The following is a 25,453-nucleotide window of genomic DNA, read 5'->3' as shown; positions in this document are numbered from 1 at the left end:
ATCAGGAAGGCCATATTCCTTCTACCAGAAACTTTTCTGGTACAGAATTCATGATGCCAAAGGGAACTTGCCCCTAAGAATTTGAGCCACATTAAGGACGTTAAGGTTTTAAAAAAAAAACAAAAACAATCAATCTGTTCTGGTCAGAAAAATGAATTCTTTTTTTTTTTTTTTAAAGATTTTATTTATTTATTTGACAGAAATAGAGACAGCCAGCGAGAGAACACAAGCAGGAGGAGTGGGAGAGGAAGAAGCAGGCTCACAGTGGAGGAGCCTGATGTGGGGCTCGATCCCATAATGCTGGGATCACGCCCTGAGCCGAAGGCAGACGTTTAACCGCTGTGCCACCCAGGTGCCCCAGAAAAATGAATTCTTATTCCCACAAATATTATATGTAGACTCACTTGAAGTTTTAATTCTAAACACTAAGGACTTCTAGCATGATGGGAGGACCTAATTAATCATTCCACCCCAATCTTTAGATTGCATGTGGTCATTTGGTCTGCTGAAATCATATTGATCAGGTAAACCGGAATAGCCACGAAACTTGGTCTGTATTCATCCTCCCTGGAAGATTTGCCACTTTTTTTGCAAGAGAAAATTGGAGCATATCTATGCAGTAGGGTGACAGTGGACCTACGGTTTACCTGGATATCTGAATGAAGCTGCCCATGAGAATGGGTGGTGGGGACAACAAGTAAGGGATTTCTTCAAACTTATTTAACCAAGCCCATGGGAGAAAAGTATATCCAGAAAGGAAGATGAAACTTAAATCGTTACTCAATTAATGTAGCTAGAATTTAATCAACTCAGATCCGCATCTCTTTTGGATAGAACATTTGCTGCTAGGGCCTCCCAGATGATAATCTGCAAAAAGCCAAGACCATGTCATACTTCCTTAAATATATGATTGGGTATTATTGTACAGTCCCCATTTCTCTTTCTGACTATACTGTCCCTTTAAGCCTGTGACTCTTAAGTCCTGAGTAATTCAGCAGATTCATTCTTTCATCTTATGCACATATTTCTTTGGCAAAGGAGGTGGAGGATTCCCTGGCGGATCTGCTTGGTCTTCACACTGTAAATGATGGGGTTCAACACAGGAGGTGCCAACAGATAGATATTGGCCATGATAACGTGGACCAGCGGAGAGGCATGCTTGGCAAATCGATGAGTCATAGATACTCCAACCATGGGGACATAAAGGACCAGAAACAGCCAGTATGTGCGATAGACAGTTATTGAGGGCCCGGAAACGCTCAGTCCAGGAGGTTGCACCCAAGATACTTTTCAGGATGAATGCGTAGGAAAGCACAATGAGCAGAGGGTCCATCACAATAATGAGCAAAACCAGAGCAAATCCATACCAGCTGTTGATCCGGATGTCAGCACAGACCAGGCGGATCATATCCTGGTGGAGGCAGTAGGAGTGAGAGAGAAGGTGGGAGCGGCAGAAGGGCAGGCGCTTGAGTAGGAAAAGGGAAGGCAGAACAGCCAGAACACAGCGGCAAATGATGGCTAACCCGATCCTGCCAATGACTTTACTAGTGAGGATGGTGGCATAACGGAGGGGATGGCAGATGGCCACATAGCGATCAAAGGACATGGCCAACAACACAGAAGATTCCATGAAAGAATCCATGGAGGAAGAAGAACTGTGCAAAGCAAGCTTCAAAGCCCATCTTACGTATGTTGAACCAGAGGAGCGGCATAACTGTGGGCAGGGTGGTGAGGGTGAGACCCAGGTCAGTAAGGGCCAGCATGGAGAGAAATAGGTGCATGGGCTGCTGGAGGGATGGCTCTGTGCGGATGACAGAGAGAATGGTGGTGTTACCCACGATGGAGACGGTATAGAGGCAGCAGAAGGGGATGGAGATCCAGACGTGAGAGGCCTCAAATCCAGGGATGCCCGTGAGGATGAAGTAGAAAGGGGCTTGGGTGCTGTTATACACCTTGGACATGACTGATGAATATAGCTTCGTGCTCAGGGTCTTTGCTCAGAGAGAATCAGAAACATTAGAAACAATCTTTATCTTTACCTCGTTTGATCTAAGCTCTTTCCAAACAAAAGTTCAGAGTTACTGAGTGTTAGCTAAAGAAAGTTTCAGGAACACCAAGGTTGGTCTTCCTTGACCTGTTTCTGTAGAGATTCCTTCCATATAATGCAACACATATGAACTCATGAGCAACTCTTTATTTTTTCTGATTCTATTTTCTCACTCCCATTTAGTTCTAGTGCCCTGGAATTTGCTTTTCATCTAAATCATGTTATCAATACTATTCTCACAATGACTGAACGTAACATCTTACACACAAATGTCATGGGTAATATCTGGTCCTCATCCTTTTTTAAAGAATTTTTTAAAGATTTTATTTTTTTATTTGACACAGAGAGAGACTGTGAGAGAGGGAACACAAGCAGGGGGAGTAGAGAGAGAGAGAAGCAGGCTTCCCACCGAGCAGAGAGCCCGATGCAGGGCTGGATCCCAGGAACCTGAGATCATGACCTGAGCGGAAGGCAGACGCCTAACAACTGAGCCACCCAGGTGCCCCTGTTCCTCATCCTTTTTATCCAGTGTCTCCTTTTGAATCTCCCTTTGACTATTCTAACAGTATTCTCACCTGCTTCACATCATCACCAACTCTTTCTCTTTTATTCGCTTCATTATTCCCTTCAGTCAGTCTTTATTTCTCATCTACCTTCTTCTTTTCATTACTTGATATCATCTGCTACCACGGCTTTCATTTGTATCAAAATATAACTGTATATCAAAGTATAACTGAAAGCCAAGGGCAGCATGCACAGGAAAGGAGAGGGAGGAAAGCCCAAGTGAGGACAACCATGTGTCTAGGTTCAAGTACTGCTCGAAGGGGATTACCTTATTAGATCTTTTCAGCCCCTAACAGTAGCCTCCACCCCTCCTTCTTTCCCTGAGCATTCACAGAGGAGTCTTACTTGTGGTTTCTGCTGTCTGGTGGTACCTTCTTCACTCTCTGCAGTTTCTGCTTTCTTTGTTTGGCTCACAGGGTCGATCTGTTATAGGCTCCTGCAAATCTCTAGGCTGGAAGGTGGCGGAGGTATGGCAGGTCCCCTCTGTGTTACATGAAGAGGCATCTTGAGACCTGGCATCCCAGTGGGAGGCCAGCAAGTCAGCTGTGTCCATTTGAGTCTTTGCTGCCCCTGTTCCCCTCAGAGAGCACCAGGTCACGTCACCACACTGATGTCCTGTTCTTACAGCTTGTTGAATATGATCTGAAACTACGTGCTTATGTTTGGGAATGTACAATCCCTCAAAAAAAATGGTTCTGAGAAAAATTCATGTGTCAGCAGTCTGAGGCTAGGGCAGAGTTATTGGACGGGGCAGGAGAGCTGCAGGTCAAAGGAATATTGTACACCACTTTCAAGGGGCATTCACCCTGCAGTGAACCTCTGGAAATACAAAGAGAATTTTTTTCTAATATATTTATTAAAAAAGTAAATGGTGAAAGCTGCATCAAAACTGAAATAAAAAGGAAGATTGTTCACTTATTAGTTTGCTGTATGGTGACTCACTTCACAGTTCACACAAAACTAAATTTCAAATGGAAAAAGTATTCTAATTAAATCACCTCACAACAAATAGAGAAAACCATGTAAGCATTTCCATAGCTCATCGCAGAGGACTCGAACCTTAGTAGCAATAGACAAAAATCACAAAGGAAAAGTTGAGTGAATGAGCACAAAAAATTAAAACTTTCTGTATAACAGAAAAATAACGACATTTAAAATAACCTAAAAATATTTATAAAAAGCATGCCATAGAAGGAATTGATACCTTAAATAGAGAAAATAGCGTCAATATTTATCAATACCAATACCACAATAGGTTAACAGAAAGACTGTAACAAAGTTCACAACAAAAGGAAAAATACAACCAACAATACTTTACAATACAATGTGGGTCACAGCACCACCTCACCCAGGAGTCCAGTAAAGGAAAGTGAAATCATGTCGTCAGCGTGTTTAACCTTTCAAAGTAGCCAGAGGTTTTTGTGACAGTGTGCTATACAGATAAGGACATAACCATGCAGAAAACTTTGTACTTTACTGATAGAAGTGAGATACAATGTGAGTATAATTGGCACTTTAAATCATTCTCATGCTTTGAATCATAAAACTCATTTCTGGAATGGAATGATAAGGAAATCGTTTTGAATGAGAATAAAATTTTAATCTAAAAATATGTTACTTAGCTTTATCTGTAATGCAAAAAAAAAAGCAGAAAGACACCACATGGTCAGAAATATTATGCTGTGTGTATGTGTGCATGTATGCACGTATATATCGTATACATATCATGATCATTAAAATAATAAATGTTATGCAACTGCATTTGTTTTCCAGAGATTACAGTTTATAATTTGTGTTATACAGTGATGTAAATAGCAGTGAGCTTATTGCATGGCTCTGTGCTAAGAGCCTGTGGGATGTTGGCACTTACCGGGATACGGATGGTGCTAGAAAATGTGTGTGTGTGTGTGTGTGTGCGTGTGTGTGTGTCGGGGTGGTGGTGGTGGGGTCTCACTAGTGCAGAGGGTGTCAGGCAATTAGTACAGTTTTAGACTTACTGAGTTTGAGATGATGCTGAGCCATCCTAATAGAGATGAAAATTGGGTATGTGATTCTGGGGAACAAGAGAGAATTTTAACCTGTGGATCTAGATTAGTACGTTATATGTACACAGTAAAGGTAATGGATGCCGTGAGAGTCAGTAAGATTGCTAGAGAGAAATAAGAGAGGGAAAATACAAGAGGCTTAGAGAGATTCCTGAAAATTGTGCCACTTGATAACCATGTGATGATAGGAATTTCGCTTACCTCTTTAAGCCTAAAAAACCTAACTTTTACATTTATATGGTGTTTCTTTCCCATGGGGATATTGTCATGATTTAATTCCATAACTTGAACCATCCAGTTATCAGTGGTTGCTTTTGTACTCCAGCAATAACAATAATTATAATAACAGCAACGGCAGTATGTGAGTAATGAGGAGGGACAAAGAGGGATTCCATGTTGAGAGTTGTTTTGTTTGTTTAAACCTGTTACGATTTTGCCTTTGGAAAAAGGGAAAGTTAGGGCCATGGGATACATGTAATATGTACTTTATTTATTTATTTTTTTTTTTAAGATTTTATTTATTTATTCAACAGAGATAGAGACAGCCAGCGAGAGAGGGAACACAAGCAGGGGGGAGTGGGAGAGGAAGAAGCAGGCTCATAGCAGAGGAGCCTGATGTGGGGCTCGATCCCATAACGCCGGGATCACGCCCTGAGCCGAAGGCAGACGCTTAACCGCTGTGCCACCCAGGCGCCCCAATGTAATATGTACTTTAAATGCTCTTGTGTAGGCGACAAAAGCAGATTGTCCTCAGCAAGAGATTATTATTGCTATTTCAGTGTATCTGTTCTTTGAGTCACACATAAAATTAAATTATGTAGTAAGGAAAAGACATCTTTTCTAATAACTGAGTCTTAAAAATAAGTAAGGGTGAGCTATGGACTCAGATCTCAGGACTTGAGAGAAGATGAGTCTCTAGTCCTTTGACAACTGATGTGGCGCACGTCCTAAGTGGGTTGTACTCTGAGACCAGATTCGACTCCCTGGCAGCCCCCCAGGATATGGCGCAAAAACTGGGACTGCATCCTATTGATGAAAATCCCCTGAACCAAAGAACAGTTTTTTGAGACACAGCAAAATGGGTGGTGGGATATTTATTTAAGAATTCATTACAGATTCTTGGGGCGCCTAGGTGGCACAGCGGTTAAGTGTCTGCCTTCTGCTCAGGGCGTGATCCTGGCGTTATGGGATCGAGCCCCAAGTCAGGCTCCTCCGCTATGAGCCTGCTTCTTCCTCCCCCTCCCCCTGCTTGTGTTCCCTCTCTTGCTGGCTGTCTCTATCTCTGTCGAATAAATAAATGAAATCTTAAAAAAAAAAAAAAGAATTCATTACAGACTCTTAAACGATGAAGACTTCCTAAAAGAATTATTAATCTCCATGCAGTTTTGAGGCTTCATTCTCTTTATTCCTGAATTGTTTCTGTTACTGAGAACGATGTGTGTAATCGTGCTTAGTGTCCGAGAGGTTAGAGGTGGGATGCATAGCACAGGAGACATCCTAGATCTCCCGGGAGGGGTGGTGGGCCTATCCACCCCCTTCATATGCTACACAGCCATGGTTAACAGATGAAAATACCATGGAATTCCAAATATTAAGAGCAATCCTCACACCAAACTGTGGTGTTTCTTTATTTGCATTAAGACCTGCTTATCACAGCCCTGGCTCCTTACCCTCTACTGATCCTATTTCCAGTCCTACTGAGAATATTCCCTCATGTTCCTCTAGCAAAGGTATTCCTGCAAACCTAAGGCAGTTTACAGATGTTTTCTATTTAATATTCATTAAAAGAAGAATATGGATGTATAATTATGCACATTTTACACATGAAGAAATTGTACTTTCAAAAATTTAAACTTTCTCAGCTCATTGATTAGCAAGTCATGATGATAAATGAAAGGAACCCAACAAAATAAAAGCAGTTTGAGCCAGCTTTAAAAAAAAACAAAAAACAACCAAGAAGAAGTCTAATTATAAACAATTCTCAGTTATTTCTATACATTCACACTCTTAACATTCAAACTCTTCTTATGCTTATCTCCAGAGATGGCTGTCTTAGAGCTCTTACCTGGGTCTACCATGTTCTTTGAGCAATAGTTTCTTTTTTTTTTACTTTTTAAAAAAAATATTTTATTTATTTATTTGACAGAGAGAAAGACAGCCAGCGAGAGAGGGAACACAAGCAAGGGGAGTGGGAGAGGAAGAAGCAGGCTCCCAGCAGAGCACGGAGCCCGATGTGGGGCTCGATCCCAGGAGCCTGGATCAGGCCCTGGGCCTTAATGACTGAGCCACCCAAGCACCCCTGAGCAATAGTCTATCTCTCTGAAACCCTGGTTCCACCATGGAGCTTAAGGGAACCCTGCAGTGAAAGTTAGTTCAACAGTTTCTCAAACATCAAGGTTACTTCCACCCTGGCATTTGATATTTGCTATACATTTTTCCCAAGTAGCCGAGATCTTCACAGTGGCTTTTCATTCTTCAATTTCACCTCCTCCTTTATCAAAGTTCTCGTCAATTCTTATAGATTGAGATAACATGAACCCCTGTGTTTAATTAAAAGCTGATATTGGGTTTAGGATTTACTTATAAGAGCATGGCCATGTTAGAGCGTAAGTAAATTTTTTATGCAGTAAGAGCATGTTGAGTCTATAACGCAGAATCTTGTACTTTATCGCACACTTAATAGGAATGTCACTGTGAAGGAAGCAGAACAGGAATCACATATTAAATTATATTTTGAATTTTTTTTCTCAAAGTCCTACGGTTAGTGAAGAATAAAGTAAGGTAAAACACTTTAGGTTTTTTAAATTTCCATTCAAGGAATTGTGATTTCTATTTATTTACTTTACAAGCTTTTTGGACAGTACCGATTCTTTCTGCTCCCCGTGTTATGTACACTTTTGATGGCGGTATTCCCTGCTCTTGACTATATGTTCTTAAATAAAATGACTCTTATAATCCTCAATCTCAGTCATTAGTACACTTTCCTTTGGAGCAGTAGATGGAAGATTCCCTGGCGGATCTGCTTGGTCTTCACACTGTAAATGATGGGGTTCAACACAGGAGGTGCCAACAGGTAGATATTGGCCATGATAACGTGGACCAGCGGAGAGGCATGCTTGGCAAATCGATGAGTCATAGATACTCCAACCATGGGGACATAAAGGACCAGAACAGCCAGTATGTGCGATAGACAGTTATTGAGGGCCCGGAAACGCTCAGTCCAGGAGGTTGCACCCAAGATACTTTTCAGGATGAATGCGTAGGAAAGCACAATGAGCAGAGGGTCCATCACAATAATGAGCAAAACCAGAGCAAATCCATACCAGCTGTTGATCCGGATGTCAGCACAGACCAGGCGGATCATATCCTGGTGGAGGCAGTAGGAGTGAGAGAGAAGGTGGGAGCGGCAGAAGGGCAGGCGCTTGAGTAGGAAAAGGGAAGGCAGAACAGCCAGAACACAGCGGCAAATGATGGCTAACCCGATCCTGCCAATGACTTTACTGGTGAGGATGGTGGCATAACGGAGGGGATGGCAGATGGCCACATAGCGATCAAAGGACATGGCCAACAACACAGAAGATTCCATGAAAGAGAATCCATGGAGGAAGAAGAACTGTGCAAAGCAAGCTTCAAAGCCCATCTTACGTATGTTGAACCAGAGGAGCGGCATGACTGTGGGCAGGGTGGTGAGGGTGAGACCCAGGTCAGTGAGGGCCAGCATGGAGAGAAATAGGTACATGGGCTGCTGGAGGGATGGCTCTGTGCGGATGACAGCGAGAATGGTGGTGTTACCCACGATGGAGACGGTATAGAGGCAGCAGAAGGGGATGGAGATCCAGACGTGAGAGCCTTCGAATCCAGGGATGCCCGTGAGGATCAAGTAGTAGGGGGCTCGGGTGGTATTAGTTAGCTCAGACATGGTTGTTGAATGCAAAACCAAAATCTGTGTGCTGCACAATAAGAAATTTTATCTGTGTGCTAGTGCCATAGAATCATTTTCTATTCTTTCATCTAGGACCCAAATAGGTGTCTGGAATTGATTTTTTTTTAAGTTTTTTTTTCTCTTTTAATATTTATTTATTTATTTATTTGAGGGGGGAGGGGCAGAGGGAGAGAGAGAATCTGAGCAGAGTCCCTGCATGGGGCTCAATTCCACAACTCTGAGATCATGACCTGAGCCAAAATCATAAGACAGATTCTCAACTGACTGAAACATCCAGGCACCCCTGGAATTGTTTTTCATAAAACCATTGAGCAGTACCCTAGCCCGAACAGGAACAAACAATTATGGATTCTTTAGCCATAAATTTCTCTTTAAAATAACCTTATTTTTCCAACTTTCGTACCAGCATTATGCCCCAAAATTTAGCATTCTGCTTTCTGCAAGCCTCGTAATGCACTTCCCACCAGCTCTTCCACACATGTACATGTACGCATAAACTGACAGACACTCATCTACTCACTGAAACGTTGGTCATCAATAGTTCAAAAAACCTTCTAGTAACCAAATCAAGACACTTCTCTTTAGTTCATTTTATACTTGACACACAGGAAAATAAGATTCTGGAGACAGCCTCCTTCCACTCAGATGGAAGTATGGTGATGTCCGGAGGTCTTCTTTGAGCAACAGTATGGATAATAGTGACAATTTTATTTTGGGCAGTAGAGTAACAGACCCCTGTAGAGGAAGGATCATAGTTTGGTTTGTGCATGTAGAGTTTGATGTTTGTAGGAGCTATCCAAGAGAAATGAAGAGTTGACAGACCCATCCATATAAGGAAATGTAAAATTAGCAATTGTGTAGATGGGGAAGAAAAAGCAAAGAAAACAAGGAAGTACTGCTCAGAGAAGTGGGTGGAAAACAAAGGAAATGGGAGTCACAGAGGCCAAGAAGGTAAAGGGTGTGGTCACTACAGGTTAGTGCACTCAGGTTCTCAGTATAAGGAGTGCTGGAAAGCACCTATTCGGTTTAAGGATGTAAATGTAAATGTAACTTCCTTCCAAAAGACATTTCAGTAGAATGATGGGAGAAGCAGCCAAATTAAAGTGGCCTGAGGAGTGAATTAGCAGGAAAGATTGGACAGTTTCTGAAGACCCTGTGTTCTAAAGGGGGAGCTATACTGCCCCCTAGGGGCTGAATACAGACTTGTATTTTTTAAATAAAAGAATTTATATAATGAGAGTGAATGAATAGTTACTAATTTTTCGAGTGTTCTGAGAAGGAAATCTGCGAACTTTCTTTTGAGGAAATACGAATGGGTTCCCAGTATTCATGGTGTCGAACTATATTCCCCGCTAACGTGTCTATACAGGCCAAACTAAGAATCCCCGGAAAATCATGAAACCCACGACTTCAGAAAATAAAATTAGGGGAAATGGGAAAAAAAGAAAATGAATATAGAAATGGAATTTTTTGAATCAGGAAAATTAAAAAAGGATAAAAAACATTCAAAAATTATTTTTTGAAAGGATTGATGTAATTTGAAACCCTTTGGCAAGTCTGACTGAGAAAAAGAAATATAGACAAATATTTAGAAATGAAATGTAAGGAGAGAGCTAAACTGTAAGGAAATTGCAGGGGCCAATGAGGGGTCATCTTACCACCGACCATCCATAGAGCAGTCTAGCCTCACCTTTGTGCTTTGTGCTTTCTTGTTCCTTCAGGGCTTCCTGGGGCGTCTGTTCTCTGCCCTGTGGCTCAGTGTGGTTTTATGCTCCTGAAGATCCGGGCTGAAAGGCAGGAGGTGGGTGGGGAAACCTCTGGAGGGATCTTACAGGAATATGAATATTGTGCCCTGAGACCTGAGGTCCTAAGGGATAGAACCAGGAAAAATAACAATAATAATGAATATAAGAGCTCCTAACATTTACTGAGTGCTCAGCATGAAACAACAATTGAGCTAGCTGACTCACGGAAAGGTGAAGTTGTTAGGTGACAAGGGAAAGACACACTGCATACCCTGGCAGATTTTTTTCTCAGTGATTATTAGTTCCCTTCTGCTTACTGCCATAGGCTCTGTGGTTTTGAGAGGGACCGCTTGTTGGCTGGATTACCATTTGATGTTGTACCTTGAATACAACCAAACTCAGAGTTGATACAGCTTGAAGATTTGGGGGAAGATATCCCAGATCTCTTGATAGATTCAAAAGTCAGAGAGGCAAAATGGATTTCTTTTTCCAGTGTCTTAACAGATGTTAGCCTCGACATCGTACTTTCCTTCAGGCAAGAAGGGCTGTGATGAGTGTCATCTAGAGATGATTGACCTAAGGTTTAATACGTGACTTTATTTAGCTTATACTTCTCTCTGGACAGTGAAAATCGGCAGCTCTTCACATGTTCACTGTGGAAGGCTCCTTGGTTTTCTACCACTGAAGCCACAGTGTTTCTGCAAATGTGCCTTGGTTTTGTGATTCCTCCTGTATCTGGCCTACTTGAATTTCAGAATCTATTCTGGTTCCGAGGAATACCCACGTCTACACCATTTCCATGGTTTCAAAAGGAGATTATGACTATAGAGCAGAACATAAAGTTATAAACGCTGAGAATGTAGAAATTAAATAACACAATTTAGTTGGTGGTGAGGTTGTGGAATATAGGTGAGGTTCAATGGGGTGGAGTCCAGAGCCGAAGACCAAGAAAGAATTCTTGAGGTGTCTTTTGTGCAAAATTGGTGGTTTATTAAAGCACGGGGACAGGACCCGTGGGCAGAAAGAGCTGCTGCCCAGGGGTTGTGAGAGGTGGCTGTTATATACCATGGGGTTGGGGGAGGTAAGGAAAAAGGGAGGTTGAGAAAATACTTTCATATGTTAAAGAAGACTCACAGGATACTGGATATCTGGTTATTGTCAAGCCAAGGCTGTCCCTCCCTGTAATGAGGCACTAACATGAAGACAGCTGGGAGTCTCCGGGAGGAATGTTACATTCCTCCTATCACAAGTCCTTGTCAATGGGCTTCGGGTTTAAAGATATTCTATTTTATTTACATTTCTTTCTGCCTCAGTCCCCCTCAATTTTATGGAGGGGATGGTCATGTTAGGGCTTCAGGAAACTGACTTATGGGTCTCTGGAAGTTAGGCTAGTGATAAGAAAGCTTCTTCCTTGTAAATCGCTAGGACATGTGTAAACTGAGGGAGACTCAGGCCTTGCAGGATTGTGATCTCTGTTAGTTAACTATTTGTTTTCCTTTCCTTAGCATTAGGGCAGCCAGGAGTGCCCCGAGGAATGTCACGTATATCCCATGGTGCAGGAGGGGTTGCGGGGTGTCAGTTTCTGCTTTGTCCTCAGCTTGCCTTCTGTTCCCTCATCAGTTGGGATGGGAGTATTACATTTGGGATGCAGTATTCGGTATGATTACTCCATCTTTAGTAGCTAAGGCTTAAAAGACATAATTTAAGATTGAAAACTCAAGTTTTAAACTAGACACTAATCAGTAGAAAAATAAAATGCCAAAATCGATAAAATATTGGCCATACTGTTAATTCTTCAAGTTGAGATTGAATGAAGAGTACATAGGAATTCTTTATAATGCTCTCTTTTTCAATGTACTCTATTTGAACGTTTCCCTAATATGATGCTTTAAAATAAGGTAGTCGGTAGAAGATGGTGGTGGACCGGGAAGTTCATTAATTTCATTATTGTTGATCGTAAGAGATTAGTAGATATTGTCTAAAAATAGAATATTAAATGTGTATGTTTTTGTATGGCTCACAAGATAAGGATTGTTTTTACACTTTTAAATGACTAAAAAACAAAAGACAATGACATTTTGTGGCATATGAAAATTACATTAAATTCAAAATTCAACATCCATATATAAAGTTTTATTGGAATACACTCATACTCATTTATTTATGTATTGTCTATGGCTGTTTTCATACTATGGTGGCAGAGTCAAGTAGTTTTGGAAGAAGCTGTATGGCCCACAAAAACCTAAAATATTTACTCTCTGCACTTTTGTAGAAAAAAAATTGCCAACCTCTGACCTAATAGGAAATGGACAAGGGAGATAAATAAATTTCAAAGGAATGGAGATATAAAATTTCTTGGTCATGTGAAAAGGTTCTCACTCTCACTTATAAAAGAAAATAATTGAAATCAAATTGAGATAGTTTTTTAAGTGCATCTTATTAACAAAAATCCAAAAATGTTAAAACAGTGATTGGCAAAGGTCTGAATGAAAAAAGCACTTGCACAGTTGCTGACAGGACTGTTAATAGGTATGACTTATATGGAGGTAAATGACAAGTCTGTATCTGTCAAAATTATAAATGCACAAAATCCTTTACTCAACACTTTAATTCTGCTTCTATTCTTTTTTTAAAAAGATTTATTTATTTATTTTAGAGAGAGAGAGAGCACAAACAGGGGGAGGGGCAGAGAGAGAGGGAGACAAGCAGACTCCCTGCTGAGTGGGGAGCCCAAGGACACAGGGCTCATCCCAGGACCCTGAGATCATGATCTGAGCCAAAACCAAGAGTTGGATGCTTAACCGACTGAGCCACCCAGGTGCCCCAGTTTAATTCCACTTCTAAAAATAGGTCAGTCAGAGAAAGACAAATACCATATGAGTTCACCATGAATTTCCCATATGTGGAATTAAAGAAACAAACGATCATAGGGGAACAAAGAGACAAACCGAGGAACAGACTTTTCACTACAGAGAACAAACTGATGGTTATGGGGGGAAATGGGGGATGGGAAGTGGGTGAGGAAATGGGTGAAATAAGTGATGGGGATTAAGGACAGCACTTGTGATGAGCACCGGCTGATGTGTGGAAGTGCCGAATCACCGCAGTGTGCACTTGAAACTGATATTACACTGCATGTTAACTACCTGGAATTTAAATAAAAACTTTAAAAAATTTAACGTACATATTTACATGTATGTAAATGGACATAGATACAAGATTATTCACGGCAATATTAACAAGAAAAAAACAAATGGAGGCAAGCTAGATATTCATGAACTGAGAACTGGTAAATAAATTCCTGGAATGTGCAATGCACCAGAGTCAACACAATGGAGTGTTATGTAGATGAAAACAAATGGTTGTGCTCTTCACGTACTGGTTATGAATGGTCTCAAAGGTACACGCTCATACGAAACATCAACTAGAGGATAGTGGGGAAAAGTATAAACACACATAATTTCTTGTTTACCTATAAATGCTTGTATGTGTGTGTCTCCTTTTACTTTTTCTTTATGTTCATTTAGCCAACATATATACATGCTTTTCTAAAGAGAAATGTAATACACTGAAAATATTTGGTGACTCTGGTAAGGGAAACCAGAATCATTGAAATAGAGACTTGTAGTGAATAGATATACATGTATTCAATAGGAAAATTCAGCTTTGTGAATCTCTAACATTGCCAATAATATTTCAACTGTGTTAATGTCTAACATTGTCAATAATATCTACATTAAAATGTAGATACAATTAAATATTATTAATATAACAAATGACAACAGAAGGGATTGAATGATTAATAAAGCATGCTAAATTCTTTATTTGAAGATGAAGACATTTTGAATAACTTTTTTTTTTTAAGATTTTATTTATTTATTTGACAGAGAGAGAGAGAGAGCCAGCGAGAGAGGGAACATAGCAGGGGAGTGGGAGAGGAAGAAGCAGGCTCCCAGCAGAGGAGCCCGATGTGGGGCTCGACCCCAGGACCCTGGGATCACGCCCTGAGCTGAAGGCAGATGCTTAAGGACTGAGCCACCCAGGCACCCCTTGAATAACTTTTGACTTTGTAAACTATATATATTTACATTTTATTTGTAGAATAAAAGTACAATTTGTAACTCCAAAACAAATAGGGAAAATACTTTAAAAATATTTTATATCTGAGAGAAGACAGAAAAGGAAAAAATATGTAAATCAAAATATAGGAACCAGATAGGTCTAACAAATATATTTGTTTCAAGTATTAATAATAATGCAAGTATAGACTCACAATGACAGATAAATGAGTGGAAGATAGTAACAGGTGAGAAGGTTTTCAAAAATGAAATCTAGAAAGCATATAGATGACTGGTAACTGACTTTATAGAACACGGAAATTGACTTGATTTACTAAAGAGGAACCTACTTAATTGACTACAGAGGAACAAGTGAACAAGAAGCTAAGCAAATCTAATAACTCCAAAAATTTCCTGAACTGGAGGCATTTGGAACTCAGGAAGGCAAGTGTATAGGACTCCAAACCAGAGATTTTGTGAAAATCAGTGTGAGGATAAATTAGATGCCAAAATTCACTCCTTCTCACCACACAAGCCCATGATTAGGACACTCTCAGGATGTCAGATTGCATTTTTATACACATTTTTAAAAAATATTTTGTTTATTTGAGAGAGAGAGAGTGAGAGAAAGAGAGAGAGAGAGCATGAGGAGGGGGAATGGCAGAAGGAGAAGCAGGCTCCCCACTGAGCAGGGAGCCCAATGTGGGGCTCAATCCTGGGACTGCGGGATCATGACCTGAATGGAAGGCAGATGCTTAATCAACTGAGTCACCCGGGAGCCCCTTTATACACATTTTTATTAGGATGTAATATTCATAGATAAAAGTACCCACTTTTAATTGTATAGCTTACATTTGATGTAATCCCAATTGAAATGCCAACAGCATTTTTCACAGAACTAGAACAAAGGATCCTAAAATGTGTAGGGAATCACAAAAGACTTCGAATAGCCTAAGCAGTCTTGAAAGAGAAAAATAAAACTAGAGGCATCACAATTTCAGACTTCAAGTTGTATTACAAAGCCATAGTAATCTAAACAGTATGGTACTGGCATACCATTTTAAAAATCCATATTAGAAAGCTTTATTTGTGTGTGGGAGTATTATAAGGTCTATTTTAAATTGGTTTTAAACATAGTTCTCGAAAGTACAAAGTAGAGCAGAGACAGAGGCAGAAAAAAAATTATTTCTAAGCTCCATGCGGGAAGGGACATGTCTCTTTTGTCACTACTTAACCTTTGGGGCTTAGATTTGTGTTTGATCCATGCATGTGCTCAGTTAGTGCTATTTGCTCTTGGATGGATAGGTTTGAGCAAAATGCATACTTATCTAAGCACCAGTTTTTCATCTAAAAAAAATCACTTTAATACAAGGTGGGAAGTGGGGGTTGTGGAAAGTGATTGAAACAACAAATATAGAGTGCTTAGTATACATTTGCATCTCAAAAGTCTTAGTTCTTTTCCCTGAAAATATAAATGTGAAATTTCTACGTTATTTCAAATGTCCGCAAAGAAATAACCAACCAGATCAAAATAAATAAATAAATTAATTAATTAAATTAATTAATGTACTTAAGGGTCATGCTTGGGTTTTTAAAAGATTCTGTATCCTGGGTGGGAGACTTCAGAATTTTACATAACAAACAATATTTGTAATCTTTGTCACTCTCAACTGGGAGCCCTGGTGAGGTTGAGCAAATACCAGCCAGAGTCAGTACTGCAAACCTCCTTTAAACTGGTTAGTGTATCCTCCGGCTATTGAGATCAGGTACCAACAACTCAAGAGAATGTAATCCATTTCACATCCCTGTTCCCTAGAACAGAGGGCTCAATAGATTTTCCAGGACACCTTCCGACTCGTGATTACCTTTCACTTATGGGGAGAGTTATGTTTTCATAAGCAATCCTTCCAGCATTCCTGCTCCAGCTAGGTCGAGGTAATGGAAAGCCTCATGTAACACAGCATTTAAAAAATAACATCAATTCTTTATACTGTTGTGTCACAGACAGTCTACCCCCACTGGTACCCCACTCCAGTTTATTGCTAGATTATGCAGACCCTCCATCAGATAACATATTTTAAAGTAACACCGTTTGCATAACATGCAAGATAGGACCACCTGTGATTTTAGAGAGAAGTCCACTCCAACTTTATCCTTTGTCTAAAGTCTGGCTCTTTTCTGGGAGAGCATTCGGACAATGCCATGATGGATCTCTTTGGTCTTAATGCTGTAGACAATGGGGTTGATAACAGGTGGGAAAAAGAGATAAGCATTGGCCATCATAGCATGCACCAAAGGGGACATGTGGAGTCCAAAGCGATGTACCATAGATAAACCAATCATAGGCACGTAGTAAGCAAGCACAGCACAGATATGGGATCCGCATGTGTTGAGTGCCTTCCTCCGTCCCTCCCCAGTGGTGATACTCAGTACAGTGTGGAGTATGAGCCCATAGGAAACCACAATAAGCAGTGAATCCAGCCCAAAAGTGGAGGTAACAATGAAAAGCCCATAGATGTTGTTGACAGAAATGTCCCCACAAGGTAAATGGATAAGGTTGGGGTGGAGGCAATAGGAATGAGAGAGGACATTATGACCACAGAAGGGCAGCTGCCTTAACAGCATGGGCAACGGGGCCATGAGAATAATGCTTTTCAGCCCCATGATAGTTCCTGTGCTAAAGATACGGGGCAGGGTGAGGATGGCTGTATAGCGCAGTGGATTGTAGATGGCCACAAATCGGTCCACAGACATGGCCAGCAACACGGCTGACTCCAAAATGGAGAAAGAATGAATGAAGAACATCTGAAAAAGGCAGGCATCAAAACTAATCTCAGTGATGCCAAAAAGAAAGATGCCTAGCACCGTAGGGAGAGTAGAAGCAGAGACACCAACCTCAGCCAGTGCCAACATGGCAAGAAAGAGGTGCATGGGCTGGTGCAGGGCAGGGTCTGTTTTGATGACGTGAAGAATGGTGCCATTCCCAAGGAAGATGATGCTGTACGTCAGGCAGAAGGGGATGGATATCCAGATGTGCTCTGCCTCCAGCCCTGGGATGCCAACCAGAATGAACGCTGTAGGCAAGAACTCCAAAGAGCCATTGGAGTTCTTCATGTTGAAATCTCATCCCATGGGATCAGCCCTACCTTAAAAATTAGAAATAAGCTAGTGAGATCACATTATAATGGAGAAAGACTTCTGGACACTGAGGGAAGGGAAAAAGAAAACAAAGCTTACTGATTGAGGTGGCCATAGGTCTCTGGTCTGAAAATTGACAAGATGGCCACCAACAGGAAATTCCCGGTCTTAAGGGGGTTACAGTCTCCGTCAGAGTAAAGTTCAAAGCTGATAGAAAAATATCCCTCTAAATCGTACTTCACTTTGGATCTGCCAATGGAAAAATGGCTGTCTTGTCTTGGTGTGCAGATGCCTTGGTCTCAGAAAGCTGCTGGGGAGACAGGCATGTGTAAGCAATTTCAATTTTAAGGTGTGGACTATTGTCAGGAATTGGTGGACAAAGATATTATTGGTAAATATGGATATAAGGCAAGCAGCACAGTACATGAAAACAGCTAAAAATACCTGTTGAGTGAATGTGGACATACGGAGTAATTGAGGTCCAAAGCAAGGCTAAGAAGTGGCAGTGACCAGAGCTGGGAGCAAATGATTGGAAAATTAACTAGAAAAGAATGGAGCTTGAATCCACACTCGGTTTAGCTGTTCTGTGCTTTGAAAAGATTGGGAAGCAACTGAAAAGAGTATGTGGAAGGGACAGAATGAGGCAAGAACCAGGGCTGTTGGATTTGCATGCAGACTTTAAAGCTCATGAAAATATTCTGTCCTGATGATACACATAATCTCTCAACTCACAGTTCTCCAAGACAATCTAGCTGATCCATTGGGCCTTCTTTCTGACTCAGACACACCTGTGATACACTGCAACAACTTTGGGAACCTAAACAGACTTTCAAGGAAGAGTCTCCTGGGCAGGGGAGGAAGGCAACAGAGAGGAGGAGAACACCACTTCAAAACCACCTATACGTTAGGCTCAGGTCTGTCTGGGATGGTGCAGAAATCATAGTAGGATCCTGGCCTAACAGGGCAGGAAGAACCTCTGGAGGTATTTTCGATTAATTCATCCAAACACACATGTGCACGCGTGCGCGCACACACACACACACACACACACACAAACCTGCTGACATACTTGCATGTGCATACATTTCCACACTTGGTGAAATCTTGTCTTCATCTTTCCTGATGAGGATTCCTCACTTGGCCACTGCTGAACGTGCAGGGACCCCACTATTACATACTGGTTGTTATTTAGTTCTTCTCTGCAGGCTAAGGGGATACCCAGTCAAGCCAAGAACTGACATGAGTAAAAATTAATATATACATGGGTGGCTTATTTTATTAAACTAATTTCATTTGCTTACAAAGGTGGTGGAGTTAACTACTACAAGCACACTAGTTATACAGTATTTTGTGGGACAAGGGCACACGGACATAGCCAACTTCATACAGATCCCATTAGACAACTGGATTTACAGCAATTTTTATTTTTTTTTATTTTTTTTATTTTTATTTTATTTATTTATTTTTTTAAATTTATGTGACAGAGAGACAGCCAGCGAGAGAGGGAACACGGCAGGGGAGAGGGAGAGGAAGAAACAGTCTCCCAGCCGAGGAGCCTGATGTGGGGCTTGATCCCGGAACGCCGGGATCACGCCCTGAGCCGAAAGCAGACGCCCAACGACTGCGCTACCCAGGCGCCCCAAGATTTACAGCAATTTTTAAAAATAAGAATGGCAAAGCAGCTTTCTTTTCAGAAACAAATGGAAGAATTACCGTGTTCCACCTTCACACGCTTGAGTCTCCACACAGAATGCAACCACGTCTTACATTTGTAACAGCCCTTTCTACATGCACTTGATCTTCTCTGTCTTGGTTCCAAGTTTTATCTTCATTCCCAGTTATGCCAGTTCCCTTGCTATTTACAAAGAAAAAGCCTTCCTGGTTATTGTCAGAAACTACCATTAAGCTTACCCCCTCCACTCGTCAGCAAACCGCAGAGAAAATGCACACCCATAAGCAACCAGCACTCCGTCGTGCCGTGCACCTTGCGGGACCCTGGAGACACAGTCCTGGCCCTACTCAGAAAATCTCTGCAACTTTCAACCACGTGTCAAAGAACACACCCTCTCTCACGTACATGCAGGCACAAGGATTACACACGCGAAGCCCTCTCTCTAATCTAGTTACAATTATGTTAAGTGCTACAAAAAAAAAAAAAAAAAGAAGGAAGGAAGGAAGGAAAGGAAGGAAGGAGAGAAGGAAAGGAGGGAGGAAGGAGGATAGGAAGGAGGAGAGAGGGAGGGAGGGAGAAAGGAAGTGTGGAAAGAAGGAAAGAAAAAAAAGTTCAGGATATGGGAGGGACCTAGAAGGAAAAACCTAATTTGTTCTGAAAAATCAGGGATATTATTATTATTAAAAAAAAAATATATATATATATATATAAATGAAAGTGCTGTACATATAATCCTCCAATAAAATTAGCCACTTTTTATTATTTCAGTTTCTGTAACAGGAAACTTCACTATACTGTTTCCCTTGGGAAATTAAATTTAGAACATAAATGGCAGAATTTGATCTGTATTTGAAGACATATTTTCAAATATCTGCAGTTAAGTTGTTGGTGTTATTTGTATCCATCCATCTAAACTCTGTAACAGCTCCAATAAAACTTTTTCTGGGAGAAAAAAAAAAAAGAAGAAAAATCAGGGAACGCTTTCCTTGAGAAGTGAGGTTTCAGCTGAGGCCTTAGGAATTCGAATTTTCCTGAGCTAAATGGAGAGGTCGGGGGATGTGATGCAGGCACCAGTGACCATGGCTGTGGGTGCCTGGGACTGCACTCTGACCAGGGCTGAGAGAAAACATGGAGAGAAGGAAACTATGGACATGCAAGAATGTTAAAGTCATTGTTTGTTTTCATAAATTTTACTCTCATGAAAATATGAGAGGAAAACATGCCAAAATCCAAGCCCCTGGCCTGCCCGAGTACAGGATCCCTGTGCACCTACCGTGGCCTGATGAGGTCGCCTCAGCAAGAGTTAGGAGGAACTGCAGCGAGCTGAGCTAAAACTTCAGGTTGGGACATTTAGGGACAAGGTATTGACCTCAAGACATGGTCACAAATGTCAGAACTTCCCACGGCTGAGGGACTTAGAGGACACTAACATTCCCCACTAGCTATGGGGAGCTTATCTTCTTCCCTCTCCTCCCAAAGCCCAACGTGTCTTTCTTAACCTTGTCAGTGGACCAAAGTTGGTCTGTCTCTGGGTGGAGCGGCTGTTTCTCCTGTGTGTGGCCTCACCACACCCTTGACCCCACTGCTCCTTATTTCTATTTTATGCCACTCTGATGACCTGATATTGGAAGAAACAAACCTCGAGGGACGCTGGCAACTAGGGTCTTTCCTCTCCTGTTATCAGCAGTCTTCTCTGGTTCGCCTTGTGCTCTCTCTCTCTCTCTGTTTTTATCCTTTTTGCTTCTTTGCATCCTTTTTGTCCTTGACCTTCAAAGTCTCGCCAGCTAAGCAAGGCTCCTTCAAGAGCCTTTAAATTCTCCTTTAAAATTATATTAAAAGGCAATAATTCCCCTCAGTTTCAGATTCATATGAGAAGAATATTTCAGGTTTGGGGAGGAAAATGGGGATTGTTTAATCCAAAGCCCACTGTAGTACACAGTGGGACACAATAGGTCAGCAGAGAGAGGAGAGTACGGTGCAGTAAATCTACATTCCTGGAAGTGGACAGAGGTGGAGGTGAACGCTGTGTGCAGGACAACTTTACCTATTTAAAGTTTATGAAGCTCCTTTCTTTATTTTAAAGATAGAGGTGTTGATACCTACCTCAGAGTGGCTCTGAATGGGAAACTTTAGCAACCAGTGACTGTCAGCATCCCCACACTTTCTGTCTCCTTTCTCAGGTATCCTCAGAAGGGATCAGTCAGATTAAGATTATCCCCAAATTTCTATTAATAATGATCTTTCCTGATGGAGAGGGACTTGGTTCTCTGAGGAGAAGTACCCAGATAATTTCATCACTCCTTCTCAATGCCCGGGGGCCCTTAAGGGAAATAAGCAATTGCAGAGTCAGGACCTATTTGAGATGAGCATAATAATAGTAAACATCTACTACAAGAATAAAATAATTTATATGTGTAAATAGTGTGCAAAAGTGTCAGGCTTATAAAAAGTTCATTATAAGGATTCGCTATGATTATAACAATTATAGGACAGTTGTATCCTGAAGAAATAGTATATTAATCTACTAGTCATCGGCTGTCACTCTTACAAACATGCAGATAACAAGTAAGGAACAGGGCACAGAGTTGATGGTATCCATAAAATATCAAGGTTGTTTAATAAAAGGAGATGATGAAATCCAACGGGTTAAGCTCTTGTGAGGAAAGGTTTCAGATTGGGTTGTGGGCAGGGGAGGGGGCGATTGATCAGAAAGATTGATCACCAGCATAAGACAACTAGAGAGAACTGGCAGAGAGAGCACTTCCAGACCAGTGAAAGAGGATTTCAAATTGCTGAACCGATCAATGAGTTTCAATTACTTGTGGATGGCTGGCTCTTTGGCTAATTTTCTGACCAACAAGTCAAAGAAAAAAAAGGCTTGGCTTGAAAATCCACCATGACCCATTTTTATAGGACTTTTAAAAGTTGTTCTTAAAATATACTTTTCGTGCTGCTGGCTTAACCAGAGAGGAGAGTTTTGTGTGATTGGTTCAAACGTGCGAAAAGATACGTGGACAGACTAGATCCAGATATGTATGAAGTCAGCAGCGAGCTGACAGACTTGGAGAAAATTCAGGGACTGAGTGAGACATGGCCTCACTAAAGTCAAATAAATCTAGTGTGACTAAGAAAATGAGGGAGTTTGGGAGATAAATATCTGCGATCAGAAAATAAGCTAGTGGAGATCCAGGAGATGCCATGGTGTGAGCAGACAAAGTAGAATTGAATTAAACGCCTTGGCACTGATGGTGAGAAGCTGGATAGAATGTCACTGAATGGATGACCCATGTGGACACTGAGCTGAATTTGAGATATTGGTATATTTTCCTCCAAGTGTCAGCGCCTGTTTCAAACACTTAGTAAAATATATGTATAAAGGAGATTGCCATTTTCCATTATAAACTGGGTTTAGGTTGTAGAACTCTGGTCAAATTTTCCTTTAGAAACTCAGCACCTTTTACACTCACTATATCTTTAAGGATCCCTTCTTTCGCTTGACAAATATATGGACATTAGACTTTGTATTTATTAACTATTTTTCTCAAGTAAGTCGTACTAAGGACACCCCCACACCATTCTCAGAAAGACACATTTCAGATCATTGCAACTAACGGAATAAGCAATATTTGCCGTGTTTCCACAAGAAATATTTGCCCATAAATTTTTTTCCAGTTTTGCAGTAATTTTTCCATAAAACGCTTGCTGAGGTGAATATATTTTAGATGAGGCATTGGGATGGGATTATGTTTTTAAAAATGAAGGCTATATTCTCTCCCCAAAAAACCAGGAATTACATAATCTGTATTTCAAATAAGGCTAAGAATATTGGGGTATCAGACATAGCACACTTTTGGAACTCCACATTTCACATAAAGTTTTTCCATAGTAAATTGAAGCTAATGAAATGCTAATATTCCACATATATAAACACACACCACCCATATTTTACTCTAGCACAAATGCATTTGTGCCGTGTGTATAGAATTTAGTCTTATATAAATTATGTGCGTTTTTAAGATGATAATTTAATCATGTATTCTCTTTCCTACTTTAGCCAAAATTATCTATATATTTATCTATCTTTCTGTTTATCTATCTTTAAGATACAAGCTTCTTTAGAGAAAATGCTTTTCATTTTCCTGGCTTTTGTTTTTTGAAAGCATTCTGTAATTTCTTTTTGACAAAAATTGAAAATGCCAGCAATGGGACAACAGCGAGATACCTGTTGTCTTAAAAAAGGAAATCAGGTCTTTTGGCCCTGATGAGGTTGGAGCCATGGGCTTGATGTGTGATAGATCAAAGCAAATGAACAAACAAACCAACCTAAAACAAAAGCCAAAACAAACGAAAATAACCCACAGTGTTAATTTCTAGCTGTGTGATATTTATTTCAGGTTTAGTAGATTATTCCTGCGATGAAGAGCTTAACCATGTCTTACTGTACACCAGAACTCTGGACTAGTATAAATTCCCTCCTTTTCTTAGAACACCTTAAACTTAGTTTGACAAGTCATTTTCCATGAGTATTTCTTAGGATGTAAAATATGTTTAAATGCCCACAAATTTAAATTTGTTCTTGGAGGCAGGGAACTTGCCTTTTCAACCTAGGTCAATAAAATATAATACACTTATCACGTAGATGGGAGCACTGCCAATTATCTCCGGATCAGCAGAATTATAAAAAGGGTTAGAACAGCTCATTCCTATCTTTTTTAAAGGAGATGCTCAGATGTGGGCCAAACTGCGTTAGTTGCTAAAATGTGAAGGGTGTAGGTCTGCGTGTACATCCTGGGGTAAAACACAACTTCTGTAAGTAGAGGGCTAGAAATAAGACAATTTTACAACTTTGTTTCCTAGGAAATTAAGCAGAGAATTAAGAAACAGGACAAACACAATCATTTAAATGTTGCTAGGGCTCCTCGTGTACACAAATTTCCATTTATTAAAAAATTAAATTATACATTAGGCATAGTCTAAAGGGGAGTCACCCCCAATTCTTAGCAAACAGATAATATAATGCATCCTGATAATTATCTCTTTGTACCAAGTAAATGCCCCTGGTTTTCAGTCTGAGTGGTATTATAGATATATGTCTTGGGGTGAGAAAAAGAACAGGTATACAATGGTTATTTACACCCATTGTCTTCTTGGATGATGAATAGAGGAGCTCAATTCCACATCCTCACCCATGACCATTTCTGAAACCAGTCATGATTCAAAGACAAAAGCAAATCCTAGGCTCTTTCTAAAGGTTAAATTTGAATGAATTTTAATAATGAGTTTGATCAATGTTAGAAGGTATTTCTTTTGTTTTGCATACCATTACAAGAAATGAAATGTTCTTCCTCTAATACCCTAAATATATTTAGTATGACAGTTTATCTTTTACTTTCCAAGAAGAGAAAAATTTAATTATAAAAAAATCTTCTTTCACAGTTATAAACTCATTTTCCCTAATCCTCAATTTCCAAGATGAGTGATAATTTTTTTTTTAAATAAAGTTTCAATACAGATATGTAAGGGGTCTAAAGCCATTCCAGGAATATAGAAAGCTTAAAGTACTATATTTATTATATTATATTATATTATATTATATTATATTATATTAATCACATTCAGATTAGAATCATGAAGTGACCTGTCTTTATTTAAATCAGTAGATGAATTATAATAAGAAAAAGCACTTTGATTAGGAAAAAATCCAGATAAAGCTTGATGCAGTAAAATAATTATCCAAATCTTTTTTTTTTTTTTTTTTTTGCCATTAGTCTATATTCATATTTTGGATTCACCTAATTTGTGAGATGGGGTAAGGCATTTAAAGGAAAAAGGGATTAGCCTCAGAATATTAGCTATGTGCGTACACTGACCCAGGAAATCTCATTAAACAATTCTATGCCATAAAACTCCATGGGACCATGCCATTCATTCTCCAGGGAGGCTTGATTTATTTCTGAGATGTTTAATGTTAAAGATACTGCTGCTCTCTCCACCCAGGAAAGCCTCAGTTGAAGTTTCTATCCACTTCACTTTTTCTTTTGCTTTAAGGCCTTATTTCTTCACGTGAAGGAGGGCTCTTCTCTTACCCCTCCTCCATCCACTATAGCTTATAAATCAGTAATGGTGACACAAAGCCATACCTAAGTCTGAATACCCCACAGTGGTATCACTATAGACCAGAATGATCCAAGGCTCTGCAACTCAAAGGTCGTCTTTAGTCTAATATGCCCTAACTTTTTTT

The 25,453-nt window shown here is 40.3% G+C and overlaps 2 protein-coding genes and 1 pseudogene across 2 annotated transcripts; all 3 read right to left on the bottom strand.

Moving 5' to 3' along the window:
• Positions 1 to 1,008: 1,008 nt before the first annotated feature.
• LOC100479761 (olfactory receptor 51Q1) lies at positions 1,009 to 1,970 on the bottom strand. Its single transcript, XM_011233447.3, is given in 3 exon segments — positions 1,009 to 1,212; positions 1,214 to 1,634; positions 1,636 to 1,970. Coding segments are annotated over 3 exon segments (951 nt in total). The 5' UTR covers positions 1,962 to 1,970.
• A 5,657-nt stretch (positions 1,971 to 7,627) lies between these two features.
• Positions 7,628 to 8,587, bottom strand: LOC100480014 (olfactory receptor 51Q1-like). The gene has a single exon (XM_011233448.3). It carries the CDS (start codon positions 8,573 to 8,575, stop codon positions 7,628 to 7,630), a length of 948 nt encoding a protein of 315 aa, XP_011231750.2. The 5' UTR covers positions 8,576 to 8,587.
• A 7,975-nt stretch (positions 8,588 to 16,562) lies between these two features.
• LOC100471464 lies at positions 16,563 to 17,516 on the bottom strand (annotated as a pseudogene).
• Positions 17,517 to 25,453: the final 7,937 nt, after the last annotated feature.

The sequence above is a fragment of the Ailuropoda melanoleuca genome, chromosome 8, assembly GCF_002007445.2.
Source record: "Ailuropoda melanoleuca isolate Jingjing chromosome 8, ASM200744v2, whole genome shotgun sequence".
NCBI lineage: Eukaryota > Metazoa > Chordata > Mammalia > Carnivora > Ursidae > Ailuropoda > Ailuropoda melanoleuca.
The sequence above is the reverse complement of the archived record's forward strand: the minus strand, read 5'-3'. Positions and strand labels throughout refer to the sequence as shown.